The following is a 17,443-nucleotide window of genomic DNA, read 5'->3' as shown; positions in this document are numbered from 1 at the left end:
ATGAATAACTCCGAAGGACAGTCCATGGATTCTGTACAGCATATACAATCACCAGACAATAATTCATCATGGTTAGTCAGACTTGCCTTCCTGGTTACTGCAGCAGAGAAAATTGCAAAAATTTCACAGCTGACAGCTAAGGACAAAAACCTGGCAGCCCCCCGAGGATGATATTTTGGGGATCCAAGGCAGAGGGGGTATACCTGGGAAAATATACATTGGGCTGCCTTTGAAATCAGTTCATTCTCCTATACCCTTTCTTCACCTGAAAATGCACACCAAACCTTCATATTATTTCTCTTCCTTTGAGCCTATCACTGTCATTCTTCGTTTTGTGCCAAATGACAAATGTTTTCAGATAAAGTTGTCAGAATGGAAGGTGGATAATGAGTTAACAAAAGGGGTGGGTTTTTTTTTCGCCTCTCAATGAAGAAAAGTGAAACAGCTTTAAAACTTTAATCATGTAAACAATGTTATGTGAAAACAGATGTACAATGGAAAACCATACTTCGAAAAAACAAAAAATCCTCCAGTTCTGAAGCACAAATCTGCTTACCGCAATGAAGCAGCAGTTCTTTATTTTGACAACTACACATTCACTCAATCTTATTCTGTGAACTGTTTACATAAACATGCACTCATATTACAAAACATAACATCCACAGTTCACTGACGACATAAACCATTAAAACACACACAATTAAATCAATTACATTTCACTTACCACTGCAGGATTTTTTAGCACTTGACCAATCTGAAAACGCCACACAAAGCACACTTTCATTTCATCAGTTTCCCGACAAATGAAGGAGCTCCACTAACACTGCTCAAGCAAAAAGCCAGAAAAAGCAAAAACATGAATGGTTGTGTTTTCATCTGATTTCTTCTCTTGTCAAAATAACATGCTTTGTGTGTTGTTAAAAAAAATCTCCCAACTATTGTAATGTGCACGCCACTGATACAAGTGAATGAGATCAAATCAATGTGCACAAAAAAAAAAAAAAAAAATTTTTAATCCAGGAGATATCACTGGTGGTGTACTTTTTGGTACAAATTTTCATGCTGAGAATCAAAACCATGGTTCCCAAGGCCATTAAAAATATACTAAAGTTACACAAGAAAAACTAACTGGATAAAAGTCAGAACAATAATCATAGAGAAAAAACAAGTGCAACAAGCACACTTTGCTCCACTGTTGATTCATACACTACTTCCAGAGGCTACTCAAGTCACTTATTTTTATGTTTCCTTGTCACTCACCAAATTTTCAATTAAATTATGAGACTTTATATGTGTGTAGCCTGACGTTCTGTATGGCGCGCACACACACACACACAGACACTAGCAGATCCGCACATGTATGTTAACTTGGGAGATCTGAACAAATGTCCTTTCAAACACCGAGTTTTGCCAGGACTTGAACCCTAAACTTTCTGTATCAAAGTTCAACATAGCAATCATTTATCTACCATGCCTGCTTTACTGTGCCTGAATAATACATCAAAAAAAAAAGAAGAAAAGGAAGAACTGAATGATGCAATGTAACAACCACTTCTCTGTGGACACACACACACACACACACACATATGCCTGACAGAAGACGGCTCATACCTTGATGTGACGTACTCCTGCCCTTTCTGCCATCTTCATGTGTCTGCTGTCGCTGTATACATACACTGTGTTCTGAAAAGCAATCAGACCAATTACATGCTTCAGCAGTGAGCTTGTGTGTGTGTGTGTGTGTGTGTGTGTGTGTGTGTGTGTCCACAAACAATATCCAAAGGCAAATTTTTAAAGTATGATTACACTGGGACCATGACTTTCATGTCTTCTTCACAGCTCAAAATAAAGCAGAAAAGGAATAAGGGACAATGGCTTCCATGTTCATTCGATTTCTCAGAACATATTTTTCAGCTAACAATTACACCACAATGAAACAAAATGCAACAGAAGAGACTACCTGTTTTCCTTTTTTTGATTTGTTTGCATATCACAAAGTGGAGTGTGTTTATGGGTTAGCAAACATCCAACACATTGAAAAACATATACATGGCACTTAAATTTTCTGTTCAGCACACTACAAAAATACAAATGGAATTGCAATTTAAAACATTCTCACAAAGCTAAAAAAAAATACAATAAAAACCTAACTTCTCAAACTGCACGACACATTTTTTGTTGGTTGAGCAGATTTCTATCATGTTGGTTTGTGTAAAGGTAACACATAAAACAAGTAATGTAGTGTGAACCACATAAAAAAAAACACTGCCTAGTGTTAGATCACAAGCAAAAGAATAACAAACCTTGTCAAGGGGCTGTAACATAACAGCTGAGGAATGTCTTGAGTAATATATCTATCTTTCACCGATGCAGAAAAAGAACAGGAGCTGGCTCTTCACTGGTTAAAAAAAAAAGAAAAAAAATGTCACCCATAATGTTTCTCCACCTTCTCTTCTATCAAACATCTGCCTGGACTAGGTTTGCCATACCAACGTACAGTTACAGAGTACAACACAGTAACCCACCCACCCTATGATGCAGATCTATGCAGTGTCGTCTCTGAAGGAAAGCCAGCAAACCAGGACTGGGAGGGAGACTGAAGTCTCCGGCATCCAGAGTGGACGTCACTTGTAACACGTACACTGGGCAGGGAAGCTGAACACAGGAATTCACTTCACCGGTGACGTCACCTTTTTTTTTCTTCTGTAATTCACTTCACCGTTAATGTAACTTTTTTCAATGCAGTTCTTCACCATAGTTGTACACTTGAAAAAAAGAAAATTATCTACCATTCACCTTTTTAAATGTCAAGTTCTGACCAACCACTTTCACTCAAAACTGGATCACAGTCAATTAGAATTATACAATAAATAACAAACGTTTTTGCACTTACTAAAGATGTATATTATCAGACTGAAAAAATGGACTGAGGGAGGGGATGCCAAAAAAAGAAAAAAAGTTGGAGGCTGTTATTATTTGTTAAATACTGGTATGATTACCTACTGAAGTGATGCAAGAGTGAGAAAAATTGACAATGTCAAACAACAATGTCAGTTAGTGAAAAATAGCAATGATTGGTCAAATACATATCTCACTGTCACTTATCCCGAAACCTGGTTTGGTCATGGGGGCGTTGCACTGCTGAACAAACCACCAACATTCTCCATTTCTGGCCGTCATGGGATAGGGTCTGAGTTTCCGCAAAGCTACTCTCAAACACATAATACTGAGCATTTTTCTGCCAATGATGCATCACTGGACAATGGCATTGTTATTTTGTTTCTTTCTCTTTTTTCTTCACTTTGGTATTGATAGTGAAGATGTTATTGAAAAAGACTAAACAGCAGACACTAAAGAAACTAATGTGCTGGCTTTACTTACCTCATTTGCTAAAGCCTTCATTCCATTGATGATCTGAGATTTCTGCTGGGCTGCTGACAGATGTCCTGCCACCCACATCAACATACCTCATTCTTCCAAAAATGAACTTGTCTAACTTACTATTTAGCCACTTCTTGTTCATGCATAAAATCTAATGGCATATTTGTTTGGGTAAATAATGACCATATGTTAAAAAGGAACAAACAAAATCATTCATAACCTCTTGAAATGGGAACGTGTGCTCATTCTTTTCTCCTTTTTCTTTTTCTTTATTCATAATTCAAAATGACTGGATGAACAACATGCAGAGATAATCAAACACAAAATATGTCAGTTTGTTTTTATCAGTCTCAGAAATCTGTCAAATCAGAACTTCATTACCTTAATTCTCCATTCCTGAACAAAGATGAACTGAACTCTTCAAAATGTCAAACAAAAATTAGCTTCACAAGAACAAAATTCAGCACAAAACTATGTTTACTGTTCAATAATTAATGTTGTAAGAATGGGTCAATCCTGAATTTTTCTTGATTTCAAGGCTTGGGGAAGTCTAAAAAAAGACCAGAAAAAAAAAGCATGTACAAGAATACTGCACTCAGATAAAACCATGGACCCAAATCACCAAATCAGTCACTCTATTCTGAACTTTAAAACAGTCATCCACTTTCATGAGTTCATTACTTTTGGTTTCACACCATGACAATTGTGAAACAGTTTCATGGGTGCACGTATTAGTGGTCGGAAAACTGTGTCAACAGGTAAAATTACGGACTACAGTAAATGAATGATGAATCTGTTCATGTCTCCACTATTTGCAATTTCGACGCAGCCTACCTTTGGCCACTGCAGTACCATCACAGAGAACAATCACTCTCCCATGAGGGTTGACCTGTGCCCAGTCTTGACAAACCACTGTCATCCTGCCCTGCAGGTATCCACCACTGTCAACCACGCACTCCCACTGTATCAGCAGGGATGGAACTTCAAACTGTAACAATGATTCACATACAGACATATACCTTGGCATACATGCGTACACATACATACACATGCAGATTTTTTAAAGTATAGTATTCAGCAGCATGGAAGGACTTGCAAACAGTAAAAAATATTCATATTCAGATCATGTACCATGTATACCTTGGCATACATGCATACACACACATACACATGCAGTTTTTAAAAGTATAATTTTACAAAATACTATCAGTAGCATGCAGGGACTTGCAAACAGTAAAAATATTCATATTCAGACCATAAACGATCATATGGGTGCACACACAGTTATGAAATCTATAACTTTAGAAAGTCGTGTCAGTATCAATGTTTAACTCTTAAAACAAAGAGAAATGCTGGCAAGATCAAAGGAATGAAGTTTAAATATCAATGAATATAATAACAATAATGGTATTCATACAACAATAAATCTTGTACACAGCACAAATTAAATGAATAAAAAACTGTGTTGATATGACAATCTCGTTCTGCAGATCTAGCATGTATGCAGTGACAACTCTTAAGTTTCCTGGAAGGTGCTGCACATTGTCAAAGATAACTGTTGTCAGCAACGAGAGACGAGCAACAAGAGACAAGTAATGATGGGTACGATTCAAGATCGACAGCCAGTGTGTGTGTACGCAACTGGCAGGACAATACAGAAACAAATGATCAGAATAACTTGGAGAAAACAGAATCCTGTTTGTAATCCTATTTCACCAAATTCGAAATTACCAATCTTTACCAGTAACTGAGTAAGAGGATGTTTCCAAATCTGGGCTACGAATATGTAAAGAAACTTTACACACAAAAATGCGATGACCTGTTGTTCACTATATTACAGAATAATTAATTTGTTAAAGTAATCATCTCATGCTGATTCACAAATGAAAATACATCCATTTCAGCGCTTGATGTGTTCACTTACTTTGTAGTTTGTTGCTGCAGTTAAATGAACAGACACGGTTTCCTTGAGACCAGCATCTGGAGAATTTTATCACACCATTAATCAGACAAGATAAACATTCTGGAACGCTTCCTTGCCAAACACAGAAAAGTGTGAATCGCAAAAAGAATTTCAGTTCTAAATGCTTATCCTCTGAAACCAGTATATATAAAAATCTTCACTATTTTATTATCTGAAATGCTGGGTACTCTTTTTAGTGAAAAGAATTTCAACTGAAAAATGATCTTACAAGCCTGTGAGCACACACACGTGCACATGCACACCATATATATATATATAATCAAAAAGAGATCAAAGCAGTGGTATGGTTTCAAGATTTTCGGAAAAGTGTATTTCCATTTTCTGGCAACAGCTGGTACATTATGTAAACATGGTCTTGAAAATGGACCATTCCCGATGCACAGTATAAATTCAAGAATCTTCTCTTCAACAGACTTTGATTGTTTTTCCACATACACAAACAGCTCAATGTCCACTCCTCAACCTTTTTCAAAGAAAAAACAACAACACACACACACACACACACACACACACACACACACACACACACACAATCAAATATGTGGGGTCGCAGCAGGGGAACTGGGTTCTACACAGCAGTTCATTACATGCTGTAGGAAACAAAGCAAAAGCCAAAAGAGGAGAGTGAAAGTTTGTGTCAGATCTCAGTATTACCTGAAGGTAAAGATGCTGATATTTTGAAGAGGCCGTGCTCATCAAACCAGTGACGGATCTGTTCATCAGACAGGACCAGGTGTGGATAAGGGCTTGCAGCAAGGATGAACTGTCGTTCCCACAATGTCTGCTGCTGTCCATGTCTGGGTCTTACTTCAATGATGCCTACTCTGCAAGCTGACAGCTGAAATAATATCTCCATACAATTAAACATTCTCATGTGTAATGTTACATCCACATTTTTTTAAACAGATACAATACATATTTGCCTGCAAATAATTATTTTCAGATGATTAATTGAAACAATGCATATTTTCCTGAAAAATATTCACATTAATTTGATGATATTTGTGCAAAATAATTCTTCATATAAAATCATTTTTTTGATATAACAAAATTATCTAAACAACCATTTATTTAGTCTCCAAGAGAGGCAAAAGAATCATATATCAAACAAAAACAAACTTGAGACTAAAACAATTATATTCTGCAGTCCATCATAAACTTCTTTTGACTGAGTAATCCACACACAATAAATTTGTATCATAGCAGACACACATCACAAGATTACAAGATCACTAGATAATTTATTGTCCTGAAAAGGAGATGCTTGGTGTGGTGGCATACAGTTAAATTCTATATAGTACAAATATAGACATACATAAGCCATTCAGCTGATCTGCATACGCTCAGAGGCACACAATAAATGCAAACAATAAATATATAATTTATCCTTTCCCTCACACAAATATGAATTAAAAAGATAACTTGTTCACTAAACAGTATGACACAATAGACACAGGTATCAGAACAAAACGAAAGCTTTTTGGGAAACAAGGAATAGTCAGAAAATTCTGCTTCATTAGAGTCTATCATATCGACCAATACACACATTAACTATTTCCTTACAAGGGTGCTAACACTCATTCACAAACAAACACATCCAAAATCACAATCTGGTGGGGAAAATGCTGGACATTTTATCTTAAACACTGTTTCAAATCGAGGGATGCACACGTGACACATAAATATGTCCTTTTCTCCATACAGAATGAATGCCATACCACTGACATCAACAATAAAACAGAAGTGTAATGAGTGCACATCAATGAATACATTATGTTAAAAACTGAAAAATCAAAAATATCTGACATGGATTTCTGTCTTAGTCAAGTGCCTTCACAAGTCAAACCCAAATCAGAAACTGGGGCAATCTAAGTTGAATTCAGACAATAGCCATAGTGTAACTTGTAAAGACTTGTATTTCACCTTGCTGGGAATAACTTTGAGAAGACAGTTTCTGACACCTCCTTCTGAGCAGCTGTCTTCAACAACCACTCTCCTGTGCTGCAAAATAACAAAATATTTCCATTATATTCCAAATATAATAAAATATTCTTGTGATTGTGTTAAAAAAAAAAAAGCAAAAAAAAAAAAAGCAAATGAATATACTATCCAAATGGCTGATTATACATCAGAAAAATTCACACACTAACACAGAGATTTTCAGTATAATACTGTGTTATACGAATCATAAAAAAATATGTTTAGCATGGCCCTCATTTATACAGAGAACAATCTAACTTGTCAACTTGAGACAAGATTCATTCAAAGTCTATCATTGGTATCAAATCTGAAAAAAAGAAAGTTCATCTTGCCCAATAAAAAAATATCAAAACATAGTTTTGTGTCTTTTGATACAAATGGTAACATTGCGGCTTATTTCTATTTCTGCTATCACTGTTTTTTTAATTTCATACTAAATTAACTCGAGTAGAGGACATTCGTAATTCCTTTGACTTTTGACTCAAGATTTTCAGAATATAACATTATTATTATTATGATGTGTGTATGTATGTGTGCACACATGCACATGTAATCATGCAAGCACCTGCATGTGTGTGCGTGTAAATGTGTCACTGTGTGCATCGTAGTTAATTCTTTTTTCATGACTGTTGCTTCTCTTTTGTAACATGTATTTTGTGGAGCGCCATGAGTGATTGTTTGTTTTTTTAATTTTCATGAGAACTGTTTCTTTATTGCTATATCTAATTTGTGAAGCACCGTGAGCCTCTCAGTGAGGGGACAGCACTGTAGAAGAGCATTTCATTATTATTATTGATTAATTGTAAATAGTAAGTAATCTAAAATGTTCTTTACATGTACATTCATAACTTACTATTAGGCCCCAGGTGATGACAATAATTGCTTAGCCACGGACACAGGCTGAGTGACCGTCCCCTCCAGGGGTGCAAGGGGAAGGGAGGGTGGGGTGGGGGTGGGGAGAGACTGCCACCTCATCTCTAAAACAAATACACCATGAATGAGTCTGCTGTCTGACAGGAACTCACCGCAAGCATGAAAGTGGACAGGTCTCAAACCTTATGTCACAATGTGAGCAGGGCATCAAAGATTACAGAAACTGTGAACACCTATAAAGATACCCTGTTTATCTAAGGTTTTGTACAAGTGACTTCACTTTGAACTGTGATGTAAATAAGTGTTAACTTGCTCACTCTTTTTTTTTTCTTTTTTTTTTCTTTTCTTTTTTCTTTACTGCTCGTTTTGAAAAAAAATCCAAATGTAAAAATGTGTTCTCCTTCCAATACTAATACACCTAATAAGCTGAATTACTACTGATCCTAACAACTGTTGGCTGCTCTCCTCCTTCCTTCACTCCAGTCTCCTCTCCTGCACAAATTCACTTCTGTTTGTCTTCATTCATTCTTTTCTTTTTTGTGCATGTGGTGATTCACCTCTTTAAGAAGACCAAGGACATAGCTGGCAATGTCTCTCACACCAAACCCTGGATGATCTTTGTACAGCTGTGCTGGATACACATGGACATATCCTTCAAAATTGGATAGTCTTTGTTTTAATATGCCTGGAATTGCCTGAAACCAAACAGTGAGTACATTGAACCATAATCCTCTACTCCACTCGAATATTAACTCATAAAACAAAATTTGCAAGCAAAAATTTATCACCCGAAAACCCCATTCCCCGCCACTCTGCTCCTTGCCATGCCCTTACCAAACTGCTCTGCCTTATGTTATCTTTTACCATTAAGAAGATACTGCCTTCAAATTTGAAGTCTTAATATGTGCCGGCATGTTACATAATTTTCTGGGTTTTTTTGTTTTGTTGTTTTTTTGCTGTCACTCGCTGATTTGGATTTTACTGTCTTTTGCTGTATTGAATGAACGAATATCTAAACTTGTACTCCCCCCCCTCCCCACACCCTCGTTTGCCCTGTTCAGTAGATGCCTCTTACCCTCATTTAGACTTCAGTACAGTGATTATTTCACCAAAGAACATGTTCTCCCGATCTCCCAATTGCAAATCAATTTTGTGACACAACTACGCGCTAATCGTTTGTGTTTTGGGGTTATAATAAATCTAATTCTTGGATGGAGCCCAGGTTGGTGTTACTTGTAAGCAACCTGTGTGTTGGGTTTATGATAAATCTAATTCTTGGCTGGAGCCCAGGTTGGTGTTACTTTTAAGCAACCATTTTCATTCCGATAATAATGTAGAGCACTGCTACATCTTTGTGGCAGTGATCTTCGTCCTTGTCGCTGTTAAATTTCGGCAGTCATCGTTAATTGATGGCATTCATTTATAATGCATTGAAGCTAATATCCTATTTTGTATAAATAATATCTGTGAATCAAGAAATTCACTCCAGTTCCATTACAGGTGACGGTGGACCGTGGATAACAATCAAGTCGTAGTTTGCCGCCATGTTGAAAAAATGTAATTCTTCAGTGCTCTCCCTTTTCTGTTTTAAAAACCGAAAGTAGAACCCATGGTACATCATTAAAAAAAATAATAAAAAAAGTAGTCCCCATCTTTATTCATTTTTACAAGCAAGCATATATATATATATATATATATATATATATATATATATATATATATATATATGTGTGTGTGTGTGTGTGTGTGTGTGTATTCTTCCTTCAGGTGAACACGTATAGATGTTTGAGTGTATAAATTTATGTGTGTATTCTTCCTTCAGGTGGACACATTCATCTTGAAGATTACTAACACTTAATGGAGGACACTCCGGAAAAAAATCTGTTCAGATTTGGTGCAATAATGTCTCTCTAAAGATAGATGGAACTCTTATTTTCAGATCAGTGAGAGAGGGTGCAGATGGCTTGCAACCCCATGACCCTCAAATAAAGACACGGACTCCCGCTACCCAAAGTGCCTGTGACCGCACTGTTACCTGGGACCAAATAGATGTTGAATGTGAGTCTTGTGGGCAGTGGTTCCATGCAAAATGCCAGCATACCGGCAGTGGATTCTACGACCTCCTTGGCAGAAGCGATATCACCTGGCACTGCGCAAACACCTGGCACTGCGTTGTTTGCGCCAATGCCAACTACAGTACCATTGCCTTTGACTTGCATGGTGTAGGTACCACCCATATCTGTGAAATATCTGACAGTCGTCACAGTGACACATCCAATTGCTCCAACATAAACAGCCCCTTCAAACCACTCCATACTTCCACACCCTCTAGAGCAAGTAAGCAAGACAAACACAGCAGGCGACCCCTCCGCTTCCTGAATGTGAATGCTACTCTATCGTTGGTAAGGTAGCCGAATTCAGCAACCTTATTCAAGCCACAAGACCAGACATCATTGTCGGCACAGAATCATGGCTGAACCAGTCCCATTCCAACGCATAAATCTTCCCCAGGGAGAGAGAGAGAGAGAGAGAGAGAGAGAGAGAGAGAGAGAGAGAGAGAGAGAGAGAGAGATTTATATATGTATGTATGTATCTAAGGAAATAAAGTAGATTTAGGGACCAAAAGGGAAAAATGATGACGAGCAAAAATAGGATCACACACACACACACAAACGCGCGCACTCACCCCACACATTCACACGCACTTTACACGTGTATGCTCATTCCCATACTAATGGCAATACATGAAGGACCAGACACCCCCCCTGGCCTGCCACCAAACGTGAAGAAAACAAAGAAGAGGAGATGGACGGGAAATGCAGTACGATGAAAAGACGACACCGGGCAACAACCAGTGGAAGAACCAGATGAAGAAGATAAAATGTATCAGCAGGATGGAAGAATAAGCCCAGGACAACAACAACTAAACAAGCTGCAGCTCTGAAGATGAAGTTAGAGGATACAAGGCGACGAACCCGAAGGGCAAGAGACAATGACAGAAAACACGAGAAGAGAACCCACAGACATACAGAAACATACAATAGCGAACAGCCAACTCTGAACCATTAATTAACAGACAAAAATGGACATAACCAAATACAAAGTACATTACAGACACAACACAATAAGGATGGTCTCAGTATAGACCAGTCATCCCTGATGACGGAAATGTCTGATTTCCCTGGGAAAAAAAAAAAAAAAAACATCTTCCCCAGGGGAAGTTCAACATCTATCGCAGAGACAGACCATCAGGTGAATGGGATAAAGAGAATGGGGGAGGTGTTTTTATCCTTGTCTCAGAAGACCTGACCTCCCATGAGATGCCCGAACTCTCCGCGAGTTACGAAAACCTTTGGGTGGAGATCAAGATGAAAAGGACGGCGCACACTACTACTGGTTTGCTGCTTCTACCACCCCTACACAGAGTACACCGAGAGCATGAACGCGATTGTGAAATCTGCCTGTCTTGCTTCGCACTCATACAAAAATGCCATCATCGTTGCCGGTGGCGATTTTAACCTACCAGGCTGGCACTGGCCCACCAAGACGCTAAAGAAGGAATGCCCCAAACCAGAGACCCACCGACAGTTTATGGACGCCATCAATGATGTAGGCTGGGAGCAGATGGCAATGGAGCCAACAAAAGGAAATAATACACTGGACTTTTTCCTCACAAACCATCCCAGCCTTGTCCCAAGAACTGAAACACTCCCTGGCATTGCTGACCATGACACAGTGTACATGCAGTTGCAAATCCATCCCCCAAAGAAACGCCAACCCCAGTGACTCATTCCCATCTACACTGAGGAATGTAAGGAGCCGCTAAAAGAGGCAGCACAGAAGATGAACGATCACATTATGTCAACCTTTGACGAGAGGAGCAGTGTTGAGGAAGTATGGTCTGAAATCCGCTTTGGCCTGAGCCAGGCCCTCTCAGACCACGTCCCCCATAAACAAACCAGACACAAACCAAGCCTCCCCTGGGTTGACTACGAGACCAAGAAACTCATACGTAGACGAGACAGGATCCACAAGCGCATGAGGAAAAACGGAGCTGAGGCCCTACGACAGGAATTCAAGGCACTTAAGCGCCTTATCCAGAAACGTCTACGTCGCGCCTACTGGAGACACGTAGAAGGCCTGATCTCTGATGAAGGAGAAAGCCAGACCACCTCTAAGAAGAAGTTCTGGAGCTTCATTAAAGCAAGAAGAACGGAAGGAGTGGGCGGGAAACTCGTCTCCGACCTCAAGGAGCAAGCACAGATCCTGAACACCCAGTTCCACTCTGTATTCAGCCCCAAAGAGACCATCACAGCTTAAGAGTTTAAACAGTGGTGCCCCCCCTGGACCAAAACTTCCAGACTATCCAGCATGCGACAACAACAAAATCACAGAAGATGGAGTGAAGAAACTCCTGCTCAACCTTGACCCCAATAAAGCCTGTGGCCCAGACGGCATTACTCCCAGACTTTTGAAGATGGTCGCAGAGGAGATCACTCCAGCCCTCACCCTGCTCTACTGCATCTCATACTCCTCTGGTACCCTGCCACAGGACTGGAAACAGGCCAACATCACACCTGTATTCAAAAAGGGAGAAAGATATAATGCAGCCAATTACCGCCCCATCTCCCTCACCTGCATAGCTTGCAAACTGATGGAACATATCACCAGCCATATCATGTCCCATTTCGAGAACAATGAGATTCTCTGCCCAGGGCAGCACGGCTTTCGACGCGGACAGTCATGTGAGACTCAACTCTTAGGGTATGTGGACGAAGCGACCAGAGAAATCGAGAAGGGAAACCAGGAGGACACTATCGTCCTCGACTTCTCAAAAGCATTCGACAAAGTTAGCCATACCCTACTTGTCCACAAACTACGTCGTTACGGCATCAGAGGCCGCACCAATGCCTGGATCAAGAACTTCTTTGCAGACAGCAAGCTGTGGTGGTGGAGGGAACAATATCTAACTTCCTACCTGTGGAATCTGGCGTCCCCCAAGGCTTGGTCCTAGGGCCAAGTCTTTTTCTCTTATACATAAACGACCTTCCTGATGGCATCAAGTTGTGGATCCACCTATTTGCCGATGACACCATGTGCAGCAAGACCATCATGAAGAAAAATGACAAGTGAGTGCTGCAAGAAGATCTACACTCCCTTGCCACCTGGGAGGAGAAGTGGTTCATGGAGTTCATCCACAGAAGTGCTCAATGCTGAGAGTCTCTCGGAAGCAGAACAAGATTGCCCGTGTATAAGCTACATGGACAGAACCTTGAAAATGTCAACACCACTAAGTACCTTGGTGTTAACATCCAGGACAACATGCAGTGGGAATCTCACATTGACTCCATCACAAAGAAAGCCAGCAAGACTCTAGGCTTCGTCCGGTGCAACCTCAAGATCAGCAACAAGAAGGCTAAGGAAACTGCGTACAAAGCCCTTGTTCACCTGCTTCTCGAGTATGCAGCCACCGTCTGGGATCCCTACACTGCAAACAAGATTGAGGTCCTCGAGAAGATTCAACAAAGAGCAACAAGATGGGTGTCGAATCGCCACCGCCAAACATCATGCAGGGACTCCATCCTTGACTCTCTCAACTGGCCTTCCCTGCAACAGCGTTGTATGAAAGCCCACTTGGAGATGTTTTACAAATACCACCATGGTCTCATCTCCATTAACTCCATGTGCCTGCCCAAACCATCTGACAGCAGGCTGAGCTCCAGGACAAATAACGACCTGAGCTACGACATCCCCACCTGCACGACACAGTACAAGCAGATGACGTTCTTCCCGAGGACCATACCAGAATGGAACAAGTTGCCTCAGAAGGTTGTGACGGCTGAGTCACTGGACTGCTTCAAATCCAGGCTGGCCTCCCATCTCTAGAACCTGGAACAACCCCCCTCACCCCTCCTCCTGACCACCGTCCCCCACAATCCCCTCCCCTCCCCCTCCTGCCACTCCTCCCAGTTACTTTTCTACTCCTGTTCCCCCCATCCACGGCTGCTGCAGAGGCTTGGCATCATGTCGGTGCACACTGAACGTGCACTGGCTGGCCAGGCCACCAAACAAAATTCTTTTTTTTTTTTTAATCCTCACAACAGCGCAATCTTCGGCAATCTCCCCAAACTATGACAGTAAAATGATGTTGGCCATATAAAGGAAGAAGAAGATGCTACACTGTCTGGGTGCACATTCCACTCCAGAATGGTCCTTGGAAAGAAGGAATATTTGTGGTACTCTGTTCTGCAGGAGGGGACAGGGTAGGACTGGGACTAGGTGTGGTGGTCTCAATGTCTACCAGGAATTGGGGACAGAGCGTACCGACTATCTATTGAAATCAATTTATTGTGCTCAATATCAGTGGACTCTTTAGACCTTTAGCATCTGCTTGAAAATAATCAGACCTCTGTTGTGTCAAGTTTTGTTCTTTTTTTCCTGCCATATCTTCAGCACCATTTCAGTGACATTGCTTCATGCCGCTCGTTGTTCTGTTGCTATCCCGGTTTCAGCAGTTCACAGGGAGCAATCAAAATTAGGCAGCCATGGTGATGTGTCTACACACCAACGCACATCCTGCACTTCTGATAATCAGTAACTTCAGTGGTTTTTATGAAGGATGTTCCTCACATATTTCCCCTGACTACTGGTTATTGTAGGAGGCTGAAACTGCACATGTATAATATAATGTATAATCTCTATAGTTCACAAGGTTATTCATATCTCTTTACTCACAACAGGTGCTATGGTGGAGTAAGGTGTGATAATGGAGCCAGTTGAATGTAGAGCGGTCCTTTCTATCCCCCCCACTCCCCTCTACTCTTCCGACCTCCCACCATCTGTCCTCCACCTCTTTCAAACAATGAAGTCATTTTTGAAGGGCATGCAAGAACTTCTCAGACGATGAAACCCTTATTTCCTAGCCACGGCTTTTGGCGCAACCTGCAGACTTCTGCAGGCAAGGTCTTCACAGCTGCTTAAAGGGATGGGAGAGGTGTCTTGGTGGTATCCAAGTTTTGTTCCTCTCAGTCGATGGGAAATGGGTAGGAGAATCTTCTTTGTAGTTGTTCTACCTGTTCTATCTTAACAAAGGCAGGACACCACCTTCTAAAACACCCCTTGTCATTGTTGTCTTAGCCATAAAGCCAGACTCAGTGCCTCCCTTGGAGTTGACCACCATATCATCAGATAAATTCGTTCTTGGTTTCTTTTAAATTAAATAATTATATTTGTTTTACTGCTCACACGTTTTCATACTTGCATTGTTGCCCTGAAAATATGTGCATGTGTGTAAGTTTTGAATTTCCATTCCTGTGTACCTTTACCATTTCATGAAGAGAAATTCCTACACCCCCCACCCATCCCCCTTTGGGATGGTAAAGGTAGGATAAAAAACAAAAACATTTGCATATTTGTATATCAAATGTTTTGTTTTTTTACAGTTTGTATCACAATAACAATTCACAGTTATTGTGATTACGGTATGCACCTTTCTTCCTCTTACACCTTTTGGCCCCCACAACCCCCTCCAATGATCATGTGATTTTTCACTCTAGATTGAAATGTGTTGTTTTCATATTATGAAATAAGTGACTTTATTTTTGCTTTATTTTTTAATAAAACATTTTTCAACTCTTAGTCCCTCTCCTATAAGGCTGAAGGCGAAGTTCTGTTCACTATGTGTTTCCGACATAAATGGGATTTATAGACTGAGGTTCTGTGGATAGTAATAATAAAACTTGGACAGAGAACCCAGAAAGTCATGTCATAGGCCTCTAACTATCAGTCACCACTCAAGGTCTTAACAGAGCTCTCAGTCACGTCACAATAACTATGACTTAAGGGCGAATGGAGCTCTTTTGTCTCGTCATAATTACCATGACAAATCATACAAAAAAAAAAAAAAAAAAAATTTTTTAGCTGTCCTCCATGTTAGCTTGTCAAAACAGACCATTCGCTTAAGTCTACAGATATGTTAGATTTTGAACTTTATGAAATGTCACTGTCCTTTGCTTTTTGCCTGTCTGAAGACTACTATTGATAAATTCCTCGGTGTTTTCCAGAATCTAAAATGTAGAAAGTAATTTATTTTTAAAATGTAATGCTGTTCCTTCTGGTCATGCTTGCAAATATCCTAAAAACAGACAATAGCTTTGTAGAGAGTTTCTTATCTTGAATTGAAGTGTATATCCTTGAGTGGAAGCATAGGTTGCTACACATAGCTTTAGCATCAGTCTCACAGCAGCAATTGTCCACCCATCCTGCTGTTCTTTACAATTTACCCACTCAGCTTATGTCTTCAGTGGTGTGGAGGTCTCATAGGCACATCAACTGAAAAACTGGTCATACAAGAGCTAGGTGTGCCCATTCTCTTATTGTTTAGCCCACTAGACGTCTGGTTGTTCCCCAAGTGTGCATGCGCACAGCTAACTTTGATGATTAAAGTGATATGGGTCGGTGTCTCAGTTGAGATCTAATGTGATCTGGCAAGGTTGTTCGAGTCTGCTGATAATCTTTTGCCAGAAAACAAGCTCCCTTTTTCTATGATGTATGAGATTGAAAAAATAAACAAGCTCCCTATAGAAATATAATGTATGAAATTGTAAAAATCTATTTTCAAAGGCACTTCAACAGTTTGAAATCTAGGAGCCTCAGATTTGTGTTCAATACTCTGAACATTTGGCTATTACGCTTGTCATATCAACTAGCTTGTTCTGTGTTGGTTCCTCCAAGGCTTTTCTTTACCAGTGTGCAACCTGATGGATTGTGCTCAAAGCAGCTTTGCAGCATTGGCCTGAAATTGCTTTTTTCCCCTGCAGTTCCTCACTTAAAAAAAAACAAAACAGGCAAACTGTGTTGTGCGCCTATGCGTGCATCTGTTGATAGGTGACTGTGTGCATCCAATTCTAGGCAACTGCAGGATCAGTCAATATGCAACCTATGAAAATAATTCATCACTACTTTCACCTATGAAAACACGATTCAACACAGGATTAATTTCAGTGTTGCTTGGACCAAATGATTCTAAATTAAAAACAGTGTTGCTTGGACCAAATGATTCATAAAATACCCACTGAAAATATGCACAAAACCTCCCCATCTACTCTGTGAGATACAAATATCTGAACAAACTTGAGCCTCATTCATGGTATTACTGAAGTTATGAAACATTTGCATCTATCACTTTGTATCAGACTACATATAACTACTAAAGACACTTTTTCT

The 17,443-nt window shown here is 39.9% G+C and overlaps 1 protein-coding gene across 1 annotated transcript; it reads right to left on the bottom strand.

Annotated features, from left to right (window-relative positions):
- Nucleotides 1–235: 235 nt before the first annotated feature.
- Nucleotides 236–9,765, bottom strand: LOC143296157 (uncharacterized). Its single transcript, XM_076607963.1, has 11 exons — nucleotides 9,717–9,765; nucleotides 8,776–8,913; nucleotides 7,289–7,366; nucleotides 6,020–6,203; nucleotides 5,306–5,361; nucleotides 4,216–4,369; nucleotides 3,382–3,446; nucleotides 2,530–2,655; nucleotides 1,612–1,683; nucleotides 725–754; nucleotides 236–265 (listed from the first exon to the last, which is right to left on the bottom strand). The coding sequence occupies exons 1-11, from the start codon at nucleotides 9,762–9,764 to the stop codon at nucleotides 236–238; spliced, it is 981 nt and encodes a 326-aa protein (XP_076464078.1). The 5' UTR covers nucleotide 9,765.
- Nucleotides 9,766–17,443: the final 7,678 nt, after the last annotated feature.

Source organism: Babylonia areolata, chromosome 2 (genome assembly GCF_041734735.1).
Source record: "Babylonia areolata isolate BAREFJ2019XMU chromosome 2, ASM4173473v1, whole genome shotgun sequence".
NCBI lineage: Eukaryota > Metazoa > Mollusca > Gastropoda > Neogastropoda > Buccinidae > Babylonia > Babylonia areolata.
This window is presented reverse-complemented; position numbering and strand designations above follow the sequence as displayed.